The sequence below is a fragment of the Ranitomeya variabilis genome, chromosome 2 (genome assembly GCF_051348905.1).
Source record: "Ranitomeya variabilis isolate aRanVar5 chromosome 2, aRanVar5.hap1, whole genome shotgun sequence".
NCBI classification, from domain to species: Eukaryota; Metazoa; Chordata; class Amphibia; order Anura; family Dendrobatidae; genus Ranitomeya; species Ranitomeya variabilis.
In genome coordinates, this window is record NC_135233.1 from 727,034,026 (window position 1) to 727,058,451 (window position 24,426).

Genomic DNA, 24,426 nt, shown 5'->3' on the forward strand with positions numbered 1-24,426 from the left:
ATACGTATGCATGCGTTTGATGCACTTGCGTATTTCAGACTGCGCATGTCCAGGAACTGTTTTGAGACTCGCCCATTGAGACATGCCCTCCTGGAAATATCGAACCCATGCACATAAACAACACAAATGCAGGCAAAAAACGCATACAAGCGCATGCACACGCAGGGGCTTTTTGCCGTCATGAGTAAGCTGATGCGGATAAAAAACACTGCATAAACATGTGTTGGCATGCGTTTCCAGACAGATGATACTCTGCGCACATACAGTATACGCAAATGTGAACTTAGCCTATGCGTTTTGAGTTCTCCTATCCCTACATATTAAAGGCTTAAAATGGTGTTCCTTTCCCGGTCACTATGTTTTACACTGCTTCTGATAGCCCCCATTGTTGGCTGTTCTACATCATGTGATGCGTTTTCTGTAGGGCATCATGGGGAAGCCAGTGCTGCCATGCCAGACGTCATTCACCCACGCATCCAATGTGCAGCATGTGTGAAATTGTTCTGGGAATTAATATTTTTAAATTTTGAACAGCAAAACTTATCGCAGATTGTTAGAATTAGCATGAAACCAAGGATTCCATTAAATTTGATTCAAACTTTACCCCCTACGGATTATTATCAACGCTACAGATAACTCCTTCAGAATACTAACTAATATAGTTCAATACAACAAATCAATAATCTTTAATTCACCCTTTCACGATATGCACCGTACTAGTGCAGCAAATGTCATGTCTCCCCCTTTGATGTGGGCTACGGCGCTAAGCCCATATCTTTCCCAGCACATGTCAGCTGTTTTGAACAGCTGACATGTGCCCAGAACAGCTGCAGGTGGAATTGTGATCCTCCCGTGGCTATTAACCCATTAAATTCCGCTGGTGGTTGGCGCTCATAGCAAGTGAGGTAATCTGCTACATACAAGTGATTTGATCATCGCCTGTATGTATCAGAGCCAATCGAGTTATGACAGCTTCTAGTCTCTCATGGAGACAATTGAAGCATGCCAAACGTAAAAAAAGTTTTAAAAGCATAAAATATATAAAAGTTCCAATCACCCCCCCCCCTTTTGCCCCATTCAAAATAAAACAAAAATCAAACATACACATATTTGGTATTGCCGCATTCAGAATCACCTGATCTATCAATAAAAAATCAAAAGAATTAACCTGATCTCTAAACAGCGTAGTGAGAAAAAATTCAAAAAACTAGAATTACACTGTTTTAGTCTCCACAACATTGCATTAAAATGCAATAATGGGCGATCAAAAGATCATTTCTACACAACCATGGTGTAATTAAAAATGTCAGCTTGGCGCACAAAAAATATGCCCTCACTCAACCTGAGATCTCAAAAAATGGAGACGCTATGGGTATCGGAAAATGGGGCAATTTTTTTTTTAACAAACTTTCACTACTTAAATAAAAAAAACCCTAGATATGTTTGGTGTCTATGAACTCGTAATGACCTGGAAAATCATAATGGCAGGTCAGTTTTAGCATTTAGTGTACATGGTAAAAAAAACATTTTTTTTGCACTTTTATTTTGCAATTTCACCGCACTTGGATTTTTTTTTCCCCGTTTTTTGAGTACATAATATGGTAAAATCATTGATGTTGTTCAAAAGTATAACTTGTCCCACAAAAAAACGTGCCCTAACATGGCCATATTGATGGAAAAATAAAAAAGTTATGGCTCTGGGAAGAAGGGGAGCGAGAAACAGAAGAGGGCTTCGTCACAAAGGGGTTAATGAATAACCGACATGACAAAGTTTTATATTGTCAAAAAATAGAAGACTGCAGAGAAATTAGAAATACAATCATATTCTGGAAAGGAAATCATATACAGAAAGTCAGCATGTTATGATGTTAATAGCCGCTGTTGTGTCTTCACCTTTAGTAAATTTAATTATCACATTTAATTACTTCAAAGCCTGTAAGATAGAATCAAGAATGAAAAGCGCCATGACGTCTAAATGTAACAAGATGTGAGAGTTGGAATGAATATGCCATACATACATCTCACAAGTGCAATGTAAAATGCATCTAACTTCCACTTTGTGCAAAGGTCAGCTGCTTCTTAGCAGTTCTTCTGCTAAAGCAGAAACAAGAGCATACCATTTTCTGAAAGACATGCATACTTTATCTTCCTAATGGATTACCTACGTAAACAAGCTTTCATTATTACAGTTGTGCTTGCCTATTAGGTCAGACCACTTTATTATTTACATAGTGTAATTCATTTTAGGTGTTGAACTTCAAATCACTTTTTCTCAATTGTAAGTGTATTGCATTAGACAACTGCCAAAAAAGAATAATGTGTACAACTTAACAAATTAACTTTCATTTGTATCTAGGATTTGTCCAGTCAAGGACGTCTTGTTTAACAAAAATCAAGAGCCTCAAATTTCTGAAAATGTTTGCTGACTCCAAAAGCACTGGTGATATAGAAAAACAGTAAGTTATTATGCTCTGTTACTAAGCTTCAAGCTTTTCTTATCTCCATCCCAGAACAACGCAATATAGTTTAATATATAGCGTAATATATAGGGTAATATTTTCATGGATTTCCCGCAATCGGGCACACCGATACGTTTGATGGATGACACTGACACACAATTTGTGCCATGCAGTATGAATTTTCTGTTATGCTGTACACAGCCAGGTAACATATTTAAAAGGAATAACATATAAAGACAAAACAACATCAAAAACAAGGCTGAGCACCCAGTTGATATAGGGTATCAGATTACCAATCGCATGTACTAGGGGCAAACTAAGGGCCCCTTCACACTGTGCAATCAAAGTCTGAACGAGCGTTCGATTTGTGACGTTTATCCGTCCTCGTTCCGAGGTTGCAAAGTGTGACATGGCGTTACGATTTGCGACGCAGCCCAGCATCGTACGATGTGAAAGAAAGAGCAGAACTTTCTTTCGTCGTAAATGTCCCGCTGTGGCGGTCGAAATCGTAGTATGTGACGGCGGTCATACGAGCTCGTAATGCGACTACGTGGGTTGGGCTTCCGCATACCTGTCTCCTGATTGGGCGTGACGTTTTAGCACGCCCATGCTGGTAATACGTCACGCTCGGAGTCGTAGGACTATGGCGGTGTGAAGGGTAGCGTACGATTGCGACGCGTGACGTTCACATCGCAACTACGTCAGAAAAAGCGTTAACATCGTAGAGTGTGACCGCTGGCTACGAGCTCGTACTGCGATGTCGAATATGACGCAAATTCGTCGTAATCGTAGCAGAATCGACCAGTGTGAAGGTACCTTACAGTAACTTGCCCTTTGTAAGTTCATCTATAAACTGATCAATGATGGGTCTTAAGTGGAAAAATGAATCTGTCACAGCCCTCTACCAAAATCAGTAATCTACGCATGCAAATAACGTACATAAATAGGAAAGATCTCTCCCATTCCTTAACACCTTAGTGACAGAACCAGTTTGGTACTTAGACCAAGCAATTTTTACCATTCTGACCACTGTCACTTTATGAAGTTATCACTTTGGAACGCTTCAACATATCCCCACTGATTCTCTAAGGTTGTTTTTTCGTGACATATTGTACTTCAAGTTAGTGGTAAAAATATTTCAATATAACTTGCGTTTATCTATGAAAAAATTGAATTTTTACAAAAATTGTGCCAATTTTGCAATTTTCAAACTTTTAATTATTGGACCCTTATATCAGAGAGTGGTGTCACACAAAATAGTTAGTAAATAACATTTCCCACATGTCAACTTTACATCAGCACAATTTTGGAATTTTTTTTTTGTTAGGACGTTATAAGGGTTAAAAGTTAACAAGCAATTTCTCATTTTTCCAACAAAATTTAAAAAAACGTTTTTATAAGTACCAACTCACATTTGAAGTGAGTTTGGCGGATCAATATAACAGAAAATACCCAAAAGTAACACCATTATACAAACTGCACCCATCAAGGTGCACAAAACAACATTCAAGAAGTTTTTTAACCCTTCAGGTGCTTCACGAGCGCTAAAGCAATGTGGAAGGAAACAATGAACATTTTATTTTTTCACAGAAGATTACTTTGGAACCACATTTTTTTATTTTCACAAGGGTATCAGGAGAAAATGAACCACAAACTTTGTAGTGCAATTTCTCCTGAGCATGTTGATACCCTATATTTGGGGGAAAGACAATATTTGGGCACATGGCAGTGCTCAGGAGGCAGGGAGCACTATTTTGACTTTTTGAACACAAAATTGGATGGAATCAATGGTGGGCACCATGTCACATTTGGAGGCCCACTAATGTGCCTAAACAGTAGAATCCCCCCAATTCTAACTCCAACCCTAACCCCAACACACTCCTAACCCTAATCCCAACCACAGCCATAACCCTAACCACAAATCTAACCCTAATCCCATGCCTAACAGTAATCCCAACCATAACCAAAACTGTAACCCTAACCCCAACCCTAACCCTAACCTTAGCCCAAACCTATATCTAGCCCAACCCTAACCTAGCTCTAGCCCAAAACCCTAACACTAGCCCCAACCATAACCCTAACCCTAGTCCTAGCCCAACCCTAACTCTAATGGAAAAATGGAAATAACTACAATTTTTTTATTTTGTCATTTTTATATAATTAAGGGGGTGATAAAGGGGGGTTTGATTTACTATTTGTTATTTTGATCAGTGTGATAAACCCTTCCACAGTAATCAAAATGAGCCAATAGAAAATATTTCCTATTATTGCTGGGTGCCGGCCATTGTGCATGAGCCCAACATTTTCTTCCTGGAAGAAGCTGGGGGACAGGATCGGGAGATGCAGGAGGGTCCAGGGACATGGGAGGTATTGGGGGGCTTGGGGGACCCCATTTCTCTCTTCTCTGATGTGTTAGATCATATCAGAGGAGAGAGAAATTAAATGGAAAATCTGACTTTTTGCGGTTGCCATTAGGTGATCGCAACACTGGGGTTGTTAACCCCTTCCCGACCTTTGACGCCACATAGGCGTCATGAAAGTCGGTGCCAATCCTACCTGTGATGCCTATGTGGCGTCATGGAATGATCGGGTCCCTGCAGATCGCGTGATAGGGTTAACTCCAATTTCACCCGATCTGCAGGGACAGTGTTGTGAACTCTGTTTTTGGGCTCCCTCTTGTGGTCACAACTGGTACTGTGTAGTGCTGTCTTTGGGCTCCCTCTGGTGGTTCTTTGTGTCATTCTGCAGGTCTGAGGCAGGATCAGCTGTCTCGTTATCTCTTAGCTGGTTTCCTATTTAGTTCACCTGGACTCTGTTGTTGCCTGCTGGCAATGTCTTCAGTGCTATTTTGGAGTTCTCCTGCAGTCCTTCGTTATCAGTCTCTTCAAGAGAAGCTAAGTTTTGCTTAATTCATTTTTTGACCATCAGTGGTCATATGTTTCTTGGTTTATTTTTGTTTTCTTGCCCAGCTTGCTAATATGTGATTTCGTTGCTTGCTGGTAGCTCTAGGGGGCTGAGTTTCTCCCCTCACACCGTTAGTTGGTGTGGGGGTTCTTGTATTCTCAGCGTGGATATTTTGCATAGGGTTTTTTACTGACCGCACAGTTCCCTATCTGTCTTCTGCTTTCTAGTATTAGCGGGCCTCATTTGCTGAATCTGTTTTAATTTCTACGTTTGTGTTTTCCCCTTACCTCACCGTTATTATTTGTTGGGGGCTTCCTATATCTTTGGGGTGATTTCTCTTGAGGCAAGTGAGGTCTTACTTTCCCTCCAGGAGTAGATAGTTTCTCAGGCTGCGTCGAGACGTCCAGGATTTTAGGCACGTTCACCAGCTACCTTTAGTGTGTTGGTTAGGATCAGGTTTGCGGTCAGTTCAGTTACCACCTCCCTAGAGCTCGTGTCTATGTTCATAAACTTAGCTAGTCCGTTTTGTGATCCTCAGCCACTAGGATCATAACAGGACAGGGGGAGTGGTACTTCAGCCCAGGGGGGTGGCTTCACCCCCCCGTGGCTACGATCGCTCTGATTGGCTGTTGAAAGTGAAACAGCCAATCAGAGCGATTTGTAATATTTCACCTATGAAAATGGTGAAATATTACAATCCATCCATGGCCGATGCTGCAATAGCATCGGCCATGGCTGGAAAACCTAATCTGCCCCCCCACCGCCACCGATCGCCTCCCCAGTCCTCCTTTCTGCCCCGTACTGTGGTCCACTCCCCTCCATCCTCCTGTCCGCTCCCCCGTCCTCCTGTCTGCTCCCCCGTGCTTCGATCCACCCCCCTTGCTCCGATCCCCCTCGTGCTCCGATCTCCCCCCCTCATACTTACCGAGCCTCGCAGTGTCTGTCCGTCTTCTTCATGGGTGCCGCCATCTTCCAAAATGGTGGGCGCATGCGCAGTGCGCCCGCCGAATCTGCTGGCTGGCAGTGATCAAAATAAAAAAAATAGTAAATGAACCCCCCCTTTATCACCCCCATAGGTAGGGACAATAATAAAAATAAAGAAAAAATATGTTTTTTTTTTCTTCCCCCACTAGGGTTAGGGTTAGGGCTAGGGTTAGGATTAGGGTTAGGGTTAGGATTGGGGTTAGAATTAGGGTTAGAACTAGAGTTAGGGTTAGATTAGACTATGTGCACACATGGTGCGGATTTGGCTGTGGATCCGCAGCGGATTGGCCGCTGTGGATTCGTAGCAGTTTTCCATCAGGTTTACAGTACCGTGTAAACCTACTGAAAACCAAATCCGCTGTGCCCATGGTGCGGAAAATACTACGCGGAAACACTGTGTTGTATTTTCCGCAGCATGTCAATTCTTTGTGCGGATTCCGTTTTACACCTCCTCCTCAATAGGAATCCGCAGGTGAAAACTGCACAAAAAACACTGGAAATCAGGGGTAAATGCGCAGGTAAAATGCAGTGCCTTTAACCTGCGGATTTTTCAAAAATCCGCAATGTGGGCACATAGCCTTACGGTTAGGGTTGGAATTAGGGCTAGGGTTGGAAATAGGGTTAAGATTAGGCTTGTGGTTAGGGTTAGGGTTAGGGGTGTGTTGGGGTTAGGGTTGTGGTTAGGGTTGGGATTAGGGTTAGGGTTGGGATTAGGGTTAGGGGTGTGTTGGGTTAGGGTTGTGGTTAGGGGTGTGTTGGGGTTAGGGTTATATATAGAGTTGGGATTAGGGTTTGGGGTGTGTTGGGGTTAGTGTTGGAGTTAGAATTGAGGGGTTCCCACTGTTTAGGCACATCAGGGGTCTCCAAACGCAACATGGCGCCACCATTGATTCCAGCCAATCTTGCGTTCAAAAAGTCAAGTGGTGCTCCCTTCCGAGCCCCGCCGTGCACCCAAACAGTGGTTTACCCCCACATATGGGGTACCAGCATACTCAGGACAAACTGGGCAACAATTATTGAGGTCCAATTTCTCCTGTTACCCTTGCGAAAATAAAAAATTGCTTGCTAAAACATAATTTTAGAGGAACAAAACTTCTGTGAAGCACTTGGGAGTTCAAAGTGCTCACCACACATCTAGATAAGTTACATGGGGGGATCTAGTTTCCAAAATGGGGTCACTTGTTTGGGGTTTCTACTCTTTAGGCACATCAGGGGCTCTGCAAATGCAACGTGACACCCGCAGACCATACCGTCAAAATCTGCATTTCAAAACATCACTGCTTCCCTTCCGAGCCCCGACGTGTGCCCAAACAGTGGTTTACCCCCACATATGGGGTACCAGCGTACTCAGGACAAACTGGACAACAACTATTGGGGTCCAATTTCTCCTGTTACTCTTGCGAAAATAAAACATTGCTTGCTAAAACATAATTTTTGAGGAATGAAAAATTATTTTTTATTTTCACGGCTCTGCGTTGTAAACTTCTTTGAAGCACTTGGGGGTGTTAGGGGTCGAATTCCTGCCTCTGCACAGGGGGAATCTCGGGCCATCTCCGCTGCGGTCTCCCATTCTTCTCCTGCCGCAGTGGAGCCTGCTCAGCGGAGACATCGGTCCCAGGGTCTCCCTCATGCTGACTCTGTGCAAAGAGTTGCTGCTGCCTTTCCTGCTTCTGCCATTGAGGCCAGTGTTGGGCAGCGGTGAGCAGATGCTGCTGGGACTAAGTCCTGCTTTCCTTGTTCTGAGCATGCCCAGAGTAAGATCTCTCAGTGGAGATCGAGGGTCACATGTTCAGATACTGCTGTCAATTCTATTGGTCCTTCTAGGAAGGTCCTGTAGGTGTGCAGGATCTGTAGCAGCCTCTCATTGGTCCTTCTAGGAAGGTCCTGTATGTGCTGCAACTATTTAAGGCTTGCATGGCCGCACGGCCATGCGCTAGTGTCTTTTCAAGTTATGTGCTTTGCGCCAGTGTGGTCATGTGGTTGTATGTGTTCAGGGACCCGGCTGAAATAAGCCCCTAGAATGCTGGCACCTCCGGCGAGGAGATTGTGTTTGAATGTATTCAGGGACCCGGCTGAAATAAGCCCCTAAAATGCTGGCACCTCCGGCGAGGAGTTTTGTATGCATGCATGACCACTGACTGCTCTAATTTGGGTAGTTAGCCTGTGCCTCTGTGAAGTCTAACAGGGCACAGAGCTTTGCTTTCTCGGCTGCTCTGTGAAGATAACAGAGCTGGTTCATACCGCCATATAGTGCCGCCGTTTCCTAGCAGCAGGTTCTCCTGCACGGTGGACCCCGGGCTGCGAATGCATCGGTTTCAATAAAACATTTGTTTTTACTCGGTGCGTTTCGCTAGCCCTAACAGTACACTAGCGCCAGGGTCTGGCTAGAAAATGGTGGATGATCAGTGTCTACAGCGGTACATCCAGCAGCTGGAGGGTAGGTTGGTGGCTCTAGAGCGTACAACCTCAGCTGTGGACGTCACCGCTGTCGCTGTTCAGGCTGCAAGTGTAGCTGCAGCCAGTCTGTCCGCTGCCACCCCTGCTCCAACTAAACCCCATCTCCCGCTTCTAGACAAGTTTGCTGGTGATGGTAAACTGTGTCGGGGATTCGTGAGCCAGTGCTCTATACACCTCGAGCTCCTGGCTACACGTTTTCCTACGGAACGGGCGAAAGTGGCATTCATTATTTCTCTTTTGTTGGGCAGGGCGTTGGAGTGGGCAATGCCGCTTTGGGAGCGTGATGATCATGTGGTATAGAGTGCCCCTCTCTTCTTGGATGCTCTGAGGCAGGTCTTTTTGGGGCCACGTGTTACCCACGATACCGCGTTCCAATTGTTGGCAATTACTCAGGGTTCATCCATGGTCAGCCAGTTTGCCATCCAATACCGGACTCTTGCCTCTGAGCTAGAATGGCCAGATAAAGTTCTTATTCCGGTGTTCTGGAAAGGACTGGCAGATCATGTAAAGGACACCGTAGCCACCAGGGAGATTCCTGCCACACTGGAGGAGCTCATTTCCATTTCTACCCGCATCAATCTCCGTTTTAACGAGCGGAGGTTGGAGCGGACCCAGTGTAGGCAGAGGTTTTGGCTGGCTCCCACCTTTGCCAAACCTCTAGAGTCTCCTGTTCAGGCATCCGACTCCAATGAGGCCATAGAGGTTTCTCGAGCGGGACCTAGTTCTCAGTCCGCTCGAATACCCATGGTGTGTAAGAATTGCCAACAACTGGGACATTATGCAAATCAATGTCCACGGCGGTCAGGGAAACAATCGCGTCTAGTGACCATAGGAGGGGGTTCACTAGACTCAGCGGCATTTTCCTCCAAGTTGTCCTTTAAAGGGACAATCCTCTTGGGCTCAACCACTCATACAGTTGAGCTTTGTGTGGATTCAGGAGCAGAGGGGAATTTCATGTCCTCTGCTTTTGCTTTGCGCCACACAATACCTCTGGTAATGCTACCCAAACCAGTAACTGTTAGAGTGGTGAATGGGTCAACACTTCCATTACAGATCACACATCAGACTGTCCCTTTCACCTTAGCCATGTCCCCATCCCACCAGGAGATTATTTCCCTTATTGTCCTTCCTGAGGGAATGGATGAGATTCTGTTGGGGATACCCTGGCTCCGTTTCCACTCCCCACATATTGAGTGGACCTCTGGGAGGATATTGGGTTGGAGTGATGCTTGTAAGGGCAGATGTGTGAAAGCATGCGTTCAGGTTTCCACCACTGAGATACCCGCAGATCTCTCTTCTCTTCCCAAATGCTATTGGTCCTATGCTGACGTCTTCTCCAAGAAGGCTGCGGAGACCCTTCTGCCTCACCGTCCCTATGACTGCCCTATAGATCTCTTGCCTGGAGCAGAAACTCCTCGGGGACGTGTCTATCCCCTCTCTCTCCCGGAGACGGAGGCTATGTCCCAATACATCCAGGAGAATTTGGCAAGAGGGTTCATTAGGAAGTCAGTGTCACCAGCAGGGGCGGGGTTCTTCTTCATGCAGAAGAAGAATGGAGAGTTACGTCCTTGCATAGATTACAGGGGTCTTACTGCCATCACCATTAAAAATAAGTACCCGCTGCCCCTGATTTCTGAGCTTTTTGATAGGCTTCGGGGAGCAAGGGTATTTACCAAATTATATCTGCAGGGTGCTTATAACCTGATTCATATCCGTGAGGGGGATGAATGGAAGACGGCGTTTAACACCAGAGATGGGCACGATGAGTATCTGGTGATGCCCTTCGGGCTCTGTAATGCCCCAGCCGTCTTCCAAGACTTTGTCAATGACATCTTCCGGGATATGCTCTCCACCTTGGTCGTAGTCTATCTGGATGATATTCTCATCTACTCTCCAGATATTGACTCCCACCGGAGAGATGTTGGCAGAGTCTTCGACCTCTTACGGGCAAATTCTCTTTATGCAAAGTTGGAGAAGTGTATGTTTGAGCAGGAGTCTTTACCTTTCCTGGGCTATATCATCTCAGCCCAGGGATTGGCTATGGATCCTGCCAAACTACAGGCTGTGATGGACTGGCAAGAACCCCATTCTCTTAAAGCGGTGCAGCGCTTTATGGGGATCATAAATTACTATCGCCAGTTCATTCCCCACTTCTCAACTTCGGTAGCTCCCTTGGTAGCCCTCACCAAGAAGGGAGCAAATCCCAAATTGTTGTCTGAAGAGGTCTCCAGGGCCTTTTCTGCTATTAAGTCTCATTTTGCTTGCGCTCCCATCCTACATCATCCCGATGTTGATAAGCCGTTCATAATGGAGGTGGATGCCTCTTCTGTTGGTGCAGGAGCAGTCCTCTTTCAAAAGGATGCTTAAGGTCGGAAGCATCCATGCTTCTTCTTTTCCAAGACCTTCACACCTGCGGAGAGGAATTATTCCATCGGGGACAGGGAGTTGCTAGCGAGGAAGTTGGCTTTCTCTGAGTGGAGACATCTCTTGGAGGGGGCTCGTTTTCCCTTTCAAGTCTTCACGGACCACAAAAACTTGTTATATTTACAAACAGCCCAGCGGCTAAATTCTCGCCAGGCCAGATGGTCCTTGTTCTTCTCCCGGTACCACTTTACCCTCCATTATCTTGCTGGGGAGAAGAACATTTGTGCTGATGCCCTCTCTCGCTCTGTTGTGTCATCTGAGGAGGAGGAAGGAGAGCCTCGGCTTATTGTCCCTCTGGAGAGCCTGAGAACCGTAGCTCCGGTTTCGCTAGAGTCTGTGCCTCCGGGCAAGACTTTTGTGCCCATTAATTTGCGACTGGAGGTTCTCTCTTGGGCTCATACGTACAAGGTGGGTGGACACTTTGGGACAAAGAGGACATTTGAACTGCTGGTGAGGATGTACTGGTGGCCACATATGGTTCGAGATGTCAGAGATTATATTCAGGCATGTGTCTCCTGCGCCAAAAATAAGTCACCTCGACAATGGCCAGCTGGGTTACTCTATCCCTTGCCAGTGGCAGACAGGCCTTGGGAGATGGTCGGGATGGACTTTGTAGTGGGTTTGCCCAAGTCTCGCGGCTGTACCATCATTTGGGTCATCACTGATCATTTCTCGAAAATGGTGCATTTGGTGCCACTACCACGGTTACCTTCTGCACGGGCCTTGGCAGCATTGTTCATAAAACACGTCTTCCGCCTACACGGTATGCCGGACAAAATTGTCAGTGATCGGGGTCCCCAGTTTGCGTCTCGGTTCTAGAGGGAGCTTTGTTGTCTTCTCAGCTTTGAGTTAAATCTCTCCTCCGCATATCATACCGAGATGAATGGGTTGGTAGAGAGAGCCAACCAGACCTTGGTCACATATTTGTCTCAGTCAGGGAGGATGACTGGGCGTCCTTGCTATCGTGGGCAGAGTTTGCACTGAACAATGCCGTAGCCGACTCCACTGGACAAACCCCATTCCTCCTGAATTATGGTCAGCATCCGCGGGTACCTGTGCCTATGTCTGTGTCTTCTGCCGACTCCTGGGTGGCAGACTGGTTTGTGGAGGCACGGGATATTTGGGACCGCACTCAGGATGCCATTCGGGCTTCCAAGGAGAGAATGAGGTCCTCCGGCGATGCACATCGGCGTCCCGCTCCGACCTTTGCTCCTGGCGACTTGGTGTGGCTCTCCGCCCGTAACATCAGGCTGCGAGTTGAGTCCACTAAGTTTGCACCTTGCTACTTGGGTCCTTTCAAGGTCCTCGAGCAGGTTAACCCTGTGGTCTATCGTTTAGCCCTTCTGCCACGCCTGGGTATCACCGACACCTTTCATGTGTCCCTCTTGAAACCCGTATTACATGTCCCAGTTTTCCGAGTCATCTGCCGGGACACTGGGTTCGTCTACGGACTATTACGAGGTGAATGCTATTTTGGGGTACAAGGTGGTACGTGGCAACATTTTTATTTGGTGGACTGGAAGGGTTATGGTCCTGAGAACAGGTCCTGGGAGCCAGCTGAGCACATTCGGGCTCCGCAGCTCATTGCTGCATTCGAGCATAGCGAGGTCCAAGGAGGTGGGGGCACTGGGAGGGGAGGTAATGTTAGGGGTCGAGTTCCCGCCTCTGCACAGGGGGAATCTTGGGCCATCTCCGCTGCGGTCTCCCATTCTTTTCCTGCCGCAGTGGAGCCTGCTCAGCGGAGACATCGGTCCCAGCGTCTCGCTCATGCTGACTCTGTGCAAAGAGTTGCTGCTGCCTTTCCTGCTTCTGCCATTGAGGCCAGTGTTGGGCAGTGGCGAGCAGACGCTGCTGGGACTAAGTCCTGCTTTCCTCGTTCTGAGCATGCCCAGAGTAAGATCTCTCAGTGGAGATCCAGGGTCACATGTTCAGATACTGCTGTCAATTCTATTGGTCCTTCTAGGAAGGTCCTGTAGGTGTGCAGGATCTGTAGCAGCCTCTCATTGGTCCTTCTAGGAAGGTCCTGTATGTGCTGCAACTATTTAAGGCTTGCATGGCCGCACGGCCATGTGCTAGTGTCTTTTCAAGTTATGTGCTTTGCGCCAGTGTGGTCATGTGGTTGTATGTGTTCAGGGACCCAGCTGAAATAAGCCCCTAGAATGCTGACACCTCCAGCGAGGTGATTGTGTTTGAATGTATTCAGGGACCCGGCTGAAATAAGCTCCTAGAATGCTAGCACCTCTGGCGAGGAGTTTTGTATGCATGCATGACCACTGACTGCTCTAATTTGGGTAGTTAGCCTGTGCCTCTGTGAAAGTTAACAGGGCACAGAGCTTTGCTTTCTCGGCTGCTCTGTGAAGCTAACAGAGCTGGTTCATACCGCCATATAGTGCCGCCGTTTCCTAGCAGCAGGTTCTCCTGCACGGTGGACCCCGGGCTGCGAACGCATCTGTTTCAATAAAACATTTATATTTACTCGGTGCATTCCACTAGCCTTAACAGGGGGTTCTAAGTGCTCACTAAATATAAGAAAACTGACTGAACAACAATATAATCTGAACTGGTGCATAACAAAAAAAGTCATATAGCAAATAGATCAATGGCTTCACTCAAAATTTACTGTGCTAAGACAAGGAAATGTGCAATATATGAAATGTGAATAGCATAATGGCTAGGGAAATTTATGAAAAAACACATGAGATTCTTAGCACAATATTTGGCCAAACGTTGTGAGCCCATCCACCAAACGTCAATGTAATCTCAGATCGGATGGGTACCTGAGCTGACTGCCTAGTGTGAACACTTACCTATGGCTAATAACATGGTAAAGCCTGCTTATATAGGAAGCTCAGAACCAACTGTGTATGGATGTAATTAAAATCACAGCATGGTGAAGGGCGAGGCGTTCAAGCCAGAAAAATAGTATATACTAAATATAAGAAAACTGACTGAACAACAATATAATCTGAACTGGTGCATAACCAAAAAAAAGTCATATAGCAAATAGATCAATGGCTGCACTCAAAATTTATTGTGCTAAGACAAGGAAATGTGCAATACATGAAATGTGAATAGCATAATGGCTAGGGAAATTTATGAAAAAACACATGAGATTCTTAGCCATAGGTAAGTGTTCACACTAGGCAGTCAGCTCAGGTACCCATCCGATCTGAGATTACCTTGACGTTTGGTGGATGGGCTCACAACTTTTGGCCAAATATTGTGCTAAGAATCTCATGTTTTTTCATAAATTTCCCTAGCCATTATGCTATTCACATTTCATATATTGCACATTTCCTTGTCTTAGCACAGTAAATTTTGAGTGCAGCCATTGATCTATTTGCTAAGTGCTCACTACACATCTAGATAAGTTCCTTGGGGGGTCTAATTTCCAAAATGGGGTCACTTGTGGGTGGTTTCTACTGTTTAGGCACATCAGGGGCTCTGCAAATGGAATGTGATGCCCGCAGACCACTCCATCAAAGTCTGCATTTCAAAACATCACTACTTCCTTTGCGAGCCCCGACTTATGCCCAAACAGTGGTTTACCCCCACATATGAGGTATCAGTGTACTCAGGACAAACTGGGCAACAAATATTGAGGTCCAATTTCTCCTGTTACCCTTGTGAAAATAAAAAATTGCTTGCTTAAACATAATTTTTGAGGAAAGAAAAATGATTTTTTTATTTTCATGGCTCTGCGATGTAAACTTCTGTGAAGCACTTGGGGGTTCAAAGTGCTCACCACATATCTAGATAAGTTCCTTGGGGGGTCTAGTTTCCAAAATGGTGTCACTTGTGGGGGATTTCTACTGTTTAGGCAAATCAGGGGCTCTGCAAACGTAACATGATGCCCGCAGACCATTCCATCAAAGTCTGCATTCCAAAACATCACTACTTCCCTTCCGAGCCCCGGCAGGTGCCCAAACAGTGGTTTACCCCCGCATATGGGGTATCTGCGTACTCAGGAGAAACTGGACAACAACTCTTGTGGTCAAATTTCTCCTGTTACCCTTAAGAAAATTAAAAAAATTCTGAGCTAAAAAAATATTTTTGAGGAAAGAAAACACATTTATTATTTTAACGGCTCTGCGTTATAAACTTCTGTGAAGCACTTGGGGGTTCAAAGTGTTCACCACACATCTAGATAAGTTCCCTTGGCGGTCTAGTTTCCAAAATGGGGTCACTTGTGGGGAGTTTCTACTGTTTAGGCACATCAGGGGCTCTGCAAATGCAATGGGACGCCCGCAGAGCATTCCATCAAAGTCTGCATTTCAAAACGTCACTACTTCCCTTTCGAACCCCGACGTGTGCCCAAACAGTGGTTTACCCCCACAAATGGGGTTTCAGCGTACTCAGGAGAAACTGGACAAGAACTCTTGGGGTCCAATTTCTCCTGCTACCCTTGGGAAATTAAAAAATTCTGGGCTAAAAATCATTTTTGAGGAAAGAAAAATTATTTTTTATTTTCACGCCTTTGCATTATAAACTTCTGTGAAGCACCTGGGAGTTTAAAGTGCTCACTATGCATCTAGATAAGTTCCTTGGGGGGTCTAGTTTCCAAAATTGGGTCACTTGTGGGGGAGCTCCAATGTTTAGGCACACAGGGGCTTTCCAAACGCGACATGGTGTCCGCTAACGATGGAGATAATTTTTCATTCAAAAAGTCAAATGGCGCTCCTTCCGTTCTGAGCCTTACCATGTGCCCAAACAGTGGTTTACCCCCACATGTGAGGTATCGGTGTACTCAGGAGATATTGCGCAACAAATTTTAGGATCCATTTTATCCAGTTGCCCATGTGAAAATGAAAAAATTAAGGCTAAAATAATTTTTTTGTGAAAAAAAGTACTTTTTCATTTTTACGGATCAATTTGTGAAGCACCTGGGGGCTAAAGTGCTCACTATGCTTCTAGATAAGTGCCTTGGGGGGTCTAGTTTCCAAAATGGGGTCACTTGTGGGGGAGCTCCAATGTTTAGGCACACGGGCTCTCCAAACGCGACATGGTGTCCGCTAAAGATTGGAGCCAATTTTTCATTCAAAAAGTCAAATGGCGCTCCTTCCCTTCTGAGCCCTGCCGTACGCCCAAACAGTGGTTTACCCCAACATGTTAGGTATCAGCGTACTCAAGACAAATTGCACAACAATGTTCATGGTCCAGTTTCTCCTTTTACCCTTGGTAAATAAAAAAAAAATGTTGCTAAAAGATAATTTTTGTGACTAAAAAGTTATATGTTCATTTTTTCCTTCCATGTTGCTTCTGCTGCTGTGAAACACCTGAAGGGTTAATAAACTTCTTGAATGTGGTTTTGAGCACCTTGAGGGGTGCAGTTTTTAGAATGGTGTCACTTTGGGGTATTTTCAGCCATATAGAACCCTCAAACTGACTTCAAATGTGAGGTGGTCCCCCCAAAAAATGGTTTTGTAAATTTTGTTGTAAAAATGAGAAATCACTGGTCAAATTTTAACCCTTATAACTTCCTAGCAAAAAAAAATTTTGTTTCCAAAATTGTGCTGATGTAAAAAAGTAGACATGTGGGAAATGTTATTTATTATCTATTTTGTGTCACATAACTCTCTGATTTAACAGAATAAAAATGCAAAATGTGAAAATTGCAAAATTTACAAAATTTTCACCAAATTTCCATTTTTTTCACAAATAAATGCAGAAATTATCAACCTAAATTTACCACTAACATGAAGCCCAATATGTCATGAAAAAACAGTCTCAGAATCGCTAGGATCCGTTGAAGCATTCCTGAGTTATTACCTCATAAAGGGACACTGGTCAGAATTGCAAAAAACGGCCAGGTTATTAAGGTCAAAATAGGCTGGGTCATGAAGGGGTTAAAAACCAATCCAAATCATGCTCTCTGTGGTCTCAGCTACCCCCGATAGCTGAGACTCCAGAGAATTTCTGACACTGGATGTGCGCGATAACCTTACTTTTCAGTGCAGTTAAAAAGCGGCGCTGAGGATTAAATACCCTTAACTGCCGCCGTTAAAAGGCGTATCGGCGGTCGTTAATGGGTTATAGTGTAGTCCGCTGAACAGTCTCCATGTGCATGTTTACAACATTTATTTTCCAATTCTATTGTAATATATGAAACCACAAAGTATCTTCTGCCGCATTTTTTCCTTTAATTAGATTTATCAGGGGAGTTTTCTTTCAGGGATCATGGTTCCCTTACGGCAACAAATGCATACCTACTGTATGTCTGCCAAAAAGTTGAAGGGTTTTTTACATCTCTAAGATCCTATACCAATAAGTAGTAGGTATAAAAATAATAGCAAATATCGTCAATTAGTGCATTACAGTAGCTTAGGTATTCATGGTTATGACCACTTAGAAATAACTGTCACTACAAGTGCTTCTCACTAAATTAGAATATCATCAAAAAGTTAATTAATTTCAGTTCTTCAATGCTGATGAATTGCTATGTGTAGCACAGGTGATCAGATGGTGAAACTTTCAAGTCTCTTATGTCTCTGCTGAAATCAGTAAAAGGTTAAACAAAAAATCTTTTAAAACAATAAAAAAAACACAAGTTCAAATCACCCCCTTTTGTGCCATTGAAAATAAAAGCAATAAAACAAATAAAAAATACAAATGTTTGGTATTGCTGCATTTAGAAATGTCTAATATCTTAAAATATAAAGTAAATTAATCCGATTAGTAAACAAAGTAACAAGAAAAAAATCATTGATCCATAATTGTTTTTGGGCCTCTGCAAAAAATCTTATTGTATCTATCCCAAAATGGTATCAATAAAAAGATCACATCAGGGCGTAGAAAAATAAGCCCTCACTCGGCTTCAGATTCCAAAAATGTAGGCGATACGGGTATCGGAAAATGTTGATATAGGCACTTTTTTTTTTTTTACAAATTTTTTTTCCAGCACTTGAAAAATAATTTATACATGCTTGGTATCTCCATACTCGTATTGACCTGGGGAGCCATATAGGCAGGTCAGTTTTAGAATGTAACGAACACGGTAAATAGAAAAAAAAATCATTTGTCGAATTGCACTTTTTTTTGCAATTTCATCCCACCAATTTTTTCCCATTTTCCAGTACATTAGATGGTAAAATAAATGGTGTTATTTAAAAGTACAACTTGTCCCACAGAAAACATGTCCACGTGTGGCTATATTTAAAAAAGTTTATTCAAGGTCATGAAGGAGTTAATAAAAAGTTATCAAACAGTCACATGTGTCACAAAATGATACTAATGAAAGCCACAGCTTATCCTGCAAACAAGCAGCCCTCATGCAGCTCTTCTAAATTCAAACTTTGAGAAATAATAAACCTTATATTGCTATAATCATACTGACCCACAGAGTAAATTACCAATTTATTTATGTAACATGATAAACAGTATAGTACTTGGAAAGGCAAAAAAAATTGTGGCAGAATTGTTGTTTTGCTAGTATTATTTTATATACGGGTAAGTTTAAGTTATAGGTCCCTAAAAATGATGTCTCTGCCACCCAACACTAATCCACTCCTTTCCACCATCCTCCTGCACCCCAAAAATATACAAGCTTTAACCCCTTCCCGACATGTGACGGTATAGTACGTCACATGTCGGGACCCCCGCTTTGATGTGCGCTCCGGCGGTGAGCGCACATCAAAGTCGCGACATGTCAGCTGTTTCTTACAGCTGACATGTGCGCGCAATAGCGGCGGGTGAAATCGCGATCACCCGCCGCTATTAACTAGTTAAATGCCGCTGTCAAACACAGACAGCGGCATTTAACTACCGCATCCGGCCGTGCGGCCGGATATGAGCGCATCGCCGACCCCCGTCACATGATCGGGGGTCGGCGATGCATCAGGACAGTAACCATAGAGGTCCTTGAGACCTCTATGGTTACTGATTGCCGGTGGCTGTGAGCGCCCCCCTGTGGTCGGCGCTCACAGCACACCTGCAATTCTGCTGTGTAGCAGCGATCTTATGATCGGTGCTGCATAGCAGAGCCGATCGGGCTGTGCCTGCTTCTAGCCTCCCATGGAGGCTATTGAAGCATGGCAAAAGTAAAAAAAAAAAGTTTTTAAAAATGTGAAAAAAAAAAAAAAAACATAAAAGTTTAAATCACCCCCCTTTCGCCCCAATCAAAATAAATCAATAAAAAAAGCGCCCAACCTACACATATTTGGTATCGCCGCGTTCAGAATCGCCCGATCTATCAATAAAAAAAAAGCATTAACCTGATCGCAAAACGGCGTAACGAGAAAAAAAATCGGAACGCCAGAATTACGTTTTTTTGGTCGCCACGGCATTGCATTAAAATGCAATAACGGGCGATCAAAAGAACGTGTCTGCACCAAAATGCTATCATTAAAAACGCCAGCTCGGCATGCAAAAAATAAGCCCTCACCTGACCCCAGATCACGAAAAATGGAGACGCTACGAGTATCGGAAAATGGCGCAATTTTGTTTTGTTTTGTTTTTTGCAAAGTTTGGAATTTTTTTTCACCACTTAGGTGAAAAATAACCTAGTCATGTTAGGTGTCTATGAACTCGTACTGACCTGGAGAATCATAATGGCAGGTCAGTTTTAGCATTTAGTGAACCTAGCAAAATAGGCAAGCAAAAAACAAGTGTGCGATTGCACTTTTTTTGCAATTTCACTGCACTTGGAATTTTTTTCCCGTTTTCTAGTACACGACATGCTAAAACCAATGATGTCGTTGAAAAGTACAACTCGTCCCGCAAAAAATAAGCCCTCACATGGCCATATTGACGGAAAAATAAAAAAGTTATGGCTCTGGGAAGGAGGGGAGCGAAAAACGAAAACGGAAAAACGGAAAAAGCTCCGGGGGTGAAGGGGGTTTCAGTTCCTGGAATGTAAAATAAATGGTTTGACATAAAGGCCAAAACGGTCTGATAAACCAAGGGGATAAAATTGGGATATTAAAATTACATGAGCATAGGAATAATGTGAAATCCAATGTAAGGGAATTTTCTTTTCTATTGCTGAGGACTTTCAATACTTTAAATGTTATGCAAATTTCTAACTGATTTGTTTTAAATTTGTCACAATTTTCATGATTTTAACCTTCTAGCAATAAATAAAAAGCTGGTTTGTTTACACTCAGAGGCAGCAAACCAATATATTCCTTCTCTTGCACACAATAGGATACAGTTGTATCCTGTCTAGGCAATCTCCGAGTGCTAAGCCTGTTATTAGCATGTATATACATCTCACTAGTAGCTTGCTTTAATTAAACTTTATTTCATCTAAGCAGTTGTTTTCAGTGAGGGGATTCTACAGTAAAGCCCAAAGATTCATTAGCCTTCACCCTCCTAAATAACTGCTACTACCAACCAAATAAAGGCTTTATCTGCTGGTTGCTTCACCTTCGCTGCCTGATTGCTTGTATTCACATCCTCTGAGAACTAGCAACAGATGGTATACAGGGCACTCTACAAAAACCATCAACATAGTTACCAACCTTTAATGCTATTTACCTGCAGATACAAGTTATATGGTTAATCTGCAGGTAAATGGAGTTAAAATTCTGCCTCCTGCACTGAGTGCAGTTATCAGGAGAAAATCGATTTATGGACTCGAAGCAGCTCTCTTTCGGTCATAGGAGGGTGCATGGATCCATTAGTCACCGCTCCCTAGCGCTTGGATTGACAGATCATACTGCAGAGTTTGATCTTAAAGTGCCAGATAAAGAAAGAGAGCTGCTCCTGGAAGAATAGAAGGTCATATTTTCCCGGATGCTGTACTTTCAGTAAAGTGGGCAGGCAGCATTTTAATGCTGTTTACCTGCAGATTAACCCTGAATTTGTAGATAAATAGCATTTTTGCTCAGTATAGTTCAACTTCAACAGCGCAGCCAATTTTAGCCTTTAGAACCTGTGTGTCTCTCTCTATTTCGCCCTCTCATTCTGTGCCTGTGTGTCTTTGCCTCTCTCTCTCTGTGTCTTTCTCTGTCTCTGTGTGTGTATGTCTCACATGTTGTGTAAGATCATTAAATAAAGAAAAACACTGATTTCTAATAACACACTTTGTCTCTATCTGTTTCCTTGTCTCTCTCTGTGTCCATGTCTCTCTGTGTCCGCCTCTCTCTGTGCCTCATCTCTCTCTGTCCGTCTCTCTCTCTGTGTCTCGCTCTGCATCCGCATCTCTTTCTGTGTCAATGTTTTACTCTCTCTGTGTCTGCGTCTCTCTCTGTGTCTGCATCTCTCTCTCTGTATCTGCGTCTCTCTCTGTGTATGCGTCTTTGTCCGCTTCTCCCTCTGTGTCCGTGTCTCTCTCTGCGTCTGTGTCTGTGTCCCAGTCTCTCTCTCTCTGCGTCTTTGTGTCAATGTCTGTGTCCATGTCTCTCTCTGTATCTGCATCTCTCTCTGTGGCTGCGTCTTTGTCTGTGTCTCACTCTCTCTGTGCCCGCATCTCTCTGCGTCAGCGTCTTTGTGTAAGTCTCACTCTTTCTATGTCCGCAGCTCACTCTCTGTGTCTGCTTCTCTCTCTCTGTGTCTGCATCTCTCTTTTGTGTCGGTGTCTCTCTCTGTGTCTCTCTCTGTGTCTGCATCTCTCTCTGTGTCTGCATCTTTCTCTACAGTATGTCTGTGTCTCACTTTCCCAGTGTCCATGGCTCACTCTCTCTGTGCCCGCGTTTCTCTGCGTCCGCGTCTTTGTGTGAGGGCTCATTTCCACTGGCGAGAGACAAATCGGTCCATAATCTGGACTGAAAAAATGGATGTAACGTATGCGATTGTCATGCGAGTGTCATGCGAGTGCAATGCGAGTGCAATGCAATTTTTAATCGCATCATCCGTATGACATCAGTATGACATCCGTATTGCTGTCCGATTTTTACGCACCAGTGTCCTTTGAAAAGCCGGCAATTCAGCGCCGTGTACAGTAAAATCACACTGACAGGTTAGAATAGAGTAGATATATGCACATAGAATAGGTATATATACATATATATATATATATGTCAGTGAGACACCTATATATGTATATTTATATTTAATGCAGCGCTAGATAGCATAAAAGCCGCTAATTCAATTGCCGGCTTTTGCTCTCTCCTTCACAAACCCGACATGATATGAGACATGGTTTACATACAGTAAACCATCTCATATCCCCTTTTTTTTTTGCATATTCCACACTACTAATGTTAGTAGTGTGTATGTGCAAAATTTGGCCGCTGTAGCTGCTCAAATAAAGGGTTAAATGGCGGAAAAAATTGGCGTGGGCTCCCGCGCAATTTTATCCGCCAGAGTGGTAAAGCCAGTGACTGACGGCAGATATTAATAGCCAGGAGAGGGTCCATGGTTATTGGCCCCCCGTGGCTAAAAACATCTGCCCCCAGCCACCCCAGAAAAGGCACATCTGGAAGATGCGCCTATTCTGGCACTTGGCCACTCTCTTCCCACTCCCGTGTAGCGGTGGGATATGGGGTAATGAAGGGTTAATGTCACCTTGCTATTGTAAGGTGACATTAAGCCAGATTAATAATGGAGAGGCGTCAATTATGACACCTATCCATTATTAATCCAATTGTCTGAAAGGGTTAAAAAACACACACACACATGATTTAAAAGTATTTTAATGAAAGAAACAAACAGGTTGTTTTAGTATTTTATTGCTCTCTCAATCCATCAGGAACACCCTCGCTTGGCAAAATAATAAACACACAATATGCGTACCCTCTGATGTCCTATCACGTCCCACGAGGTAATCCATCTGAAGGGGTTAACTAATATTACAGGCATGAGCTGCGCTAAACCACTCGCTCGTGCCTGTAATCCCCGGGTGCTGAAAGGAAAGCAGAGTGATCTATACTTACATTCAGTCGCATTTAGCCACAGGGGGGCCAATAACCATGGACCCTCTCCTGGCTATTAATGTCTGCCGTCAGTCACTGGCTTTACTGCTCTGGCGGAGAAAATTGCACGGGAGCCCACGCCAATTTTTTCCGCCATTTAACCCTTTATTTGAGCAGCTACAGCGGCCAAATTTTGCACATACACACTACTAACATTAGTAGTGTGGAATATGCAAAAAAAAGGGGATATGAGATGGTTTACTGTATGTAAACCATGTCTCATATCATGTCGGGTTTGTGAAGGAGAGAGCAAAAGCCGGCAATTGAATTAGCGGCTTTTATGCTATCTAGCGCTGCATTAAATATAAATATACATATATAGGTATCTCACTGACATATATATATGTGTATATACCTATTCTATGTGCATATATCTACTCTATTCTAACCTGTCAGTGTGATTTTACTGTACACCGCGCTGAATTGCCGGCTTTTCAAAGGACACCGGTGCGTAAAAATCGGACAGAACTCGCATGGTGCGAGTGCTGTGCGATTTTTTTCTCGCACCCATTGACTTGCATTGGCGAGTCTCGTCCGAGACTCGCAGCAAATCGCAGCATGCTGCGATTTTTTTCTCAGTCCGATTTCGGCCGAGAAAAAAATCGCAAATGAAAAGACAACTATTGAATAACATTGGTCCGAGTGCAATCCGATTTTTTATCGGATTGCACTCGTCCATTTTCCTCGCCAGTGGAAATGAGCCCTGAGTCTCACTCTTTCTGTGTCCGCAGCTCACTCTGTGTCTGCTTCTCTCTCTCTGTGTCTGCATCTCTCTTTGTGTTTGTCTCTCTCTGTCTGCATCTCTCTCTCTGTGTCTGCGTTTCTCTCTGTATCTGAGTCTCTCTCTGTGTCTGCGGCTCAATCTCTCTGTGTCCGCATCTCTCTCTGTGCCTTTCTCTGTGAGTCTGTGTGTGCGTGTCTCGGTGTCTTTCTGTCTTTGTGTGTTTCTCTCTGTGTCTTTCTCTCTCTTTGTGTCTTCCATATTGTGTAAGACCATCATTAATTAAAGAAAAAACACGGATTTGTAATAACACACTTGATGGCTCTCTTTGTGCCGCATCTATCTCTCTTTCTGTCTTGCCTCTCTTGCAGAGAGTCTTTCTCTCTGAATGTGTGTTTTTGTCTCTTGGTGTCTTTCTGTTTTTGTGTGTGTCTCTCTGTCTTTCTCTCTCTCTCTGTGTCTTCCATATTGTGTAAAAAAATCATTAAATAAAGGAAAAACACTGATTTGTAGTAACACACTTGATGATGTGGCATAATTCTCGAGGACAACAAGCATTACCGACATGATTATAGTTTATGGTGTATTATTCATTTGATGTGTATGTGGTTTATACCCATAGTGT

At 44.0% G+C, this 24,426-nt stretch overlaps 1 protein-coding gene across 1 annotated transcript in view; it reads left to right on the forward strand.

Moving 5' to 3' along the window:
• Positions 1-24,426, forward strand: part of LOC143809876 (uncharacterized) — a 497,351-nt gene that overhangs the window by 235,609 nt on the left and 237,316 nt on the right. The window contains exon 3 of the mRNA XM_077292854.1: positions 2,357-2,456. Within this exon, the coding sequence (XP_077148969.1) occupies positions 2,357-2,456 (100 nt within the window). The remainder of the gene's footprint in view (positions 1-2,356; positions 2,457-24,426) is intronic.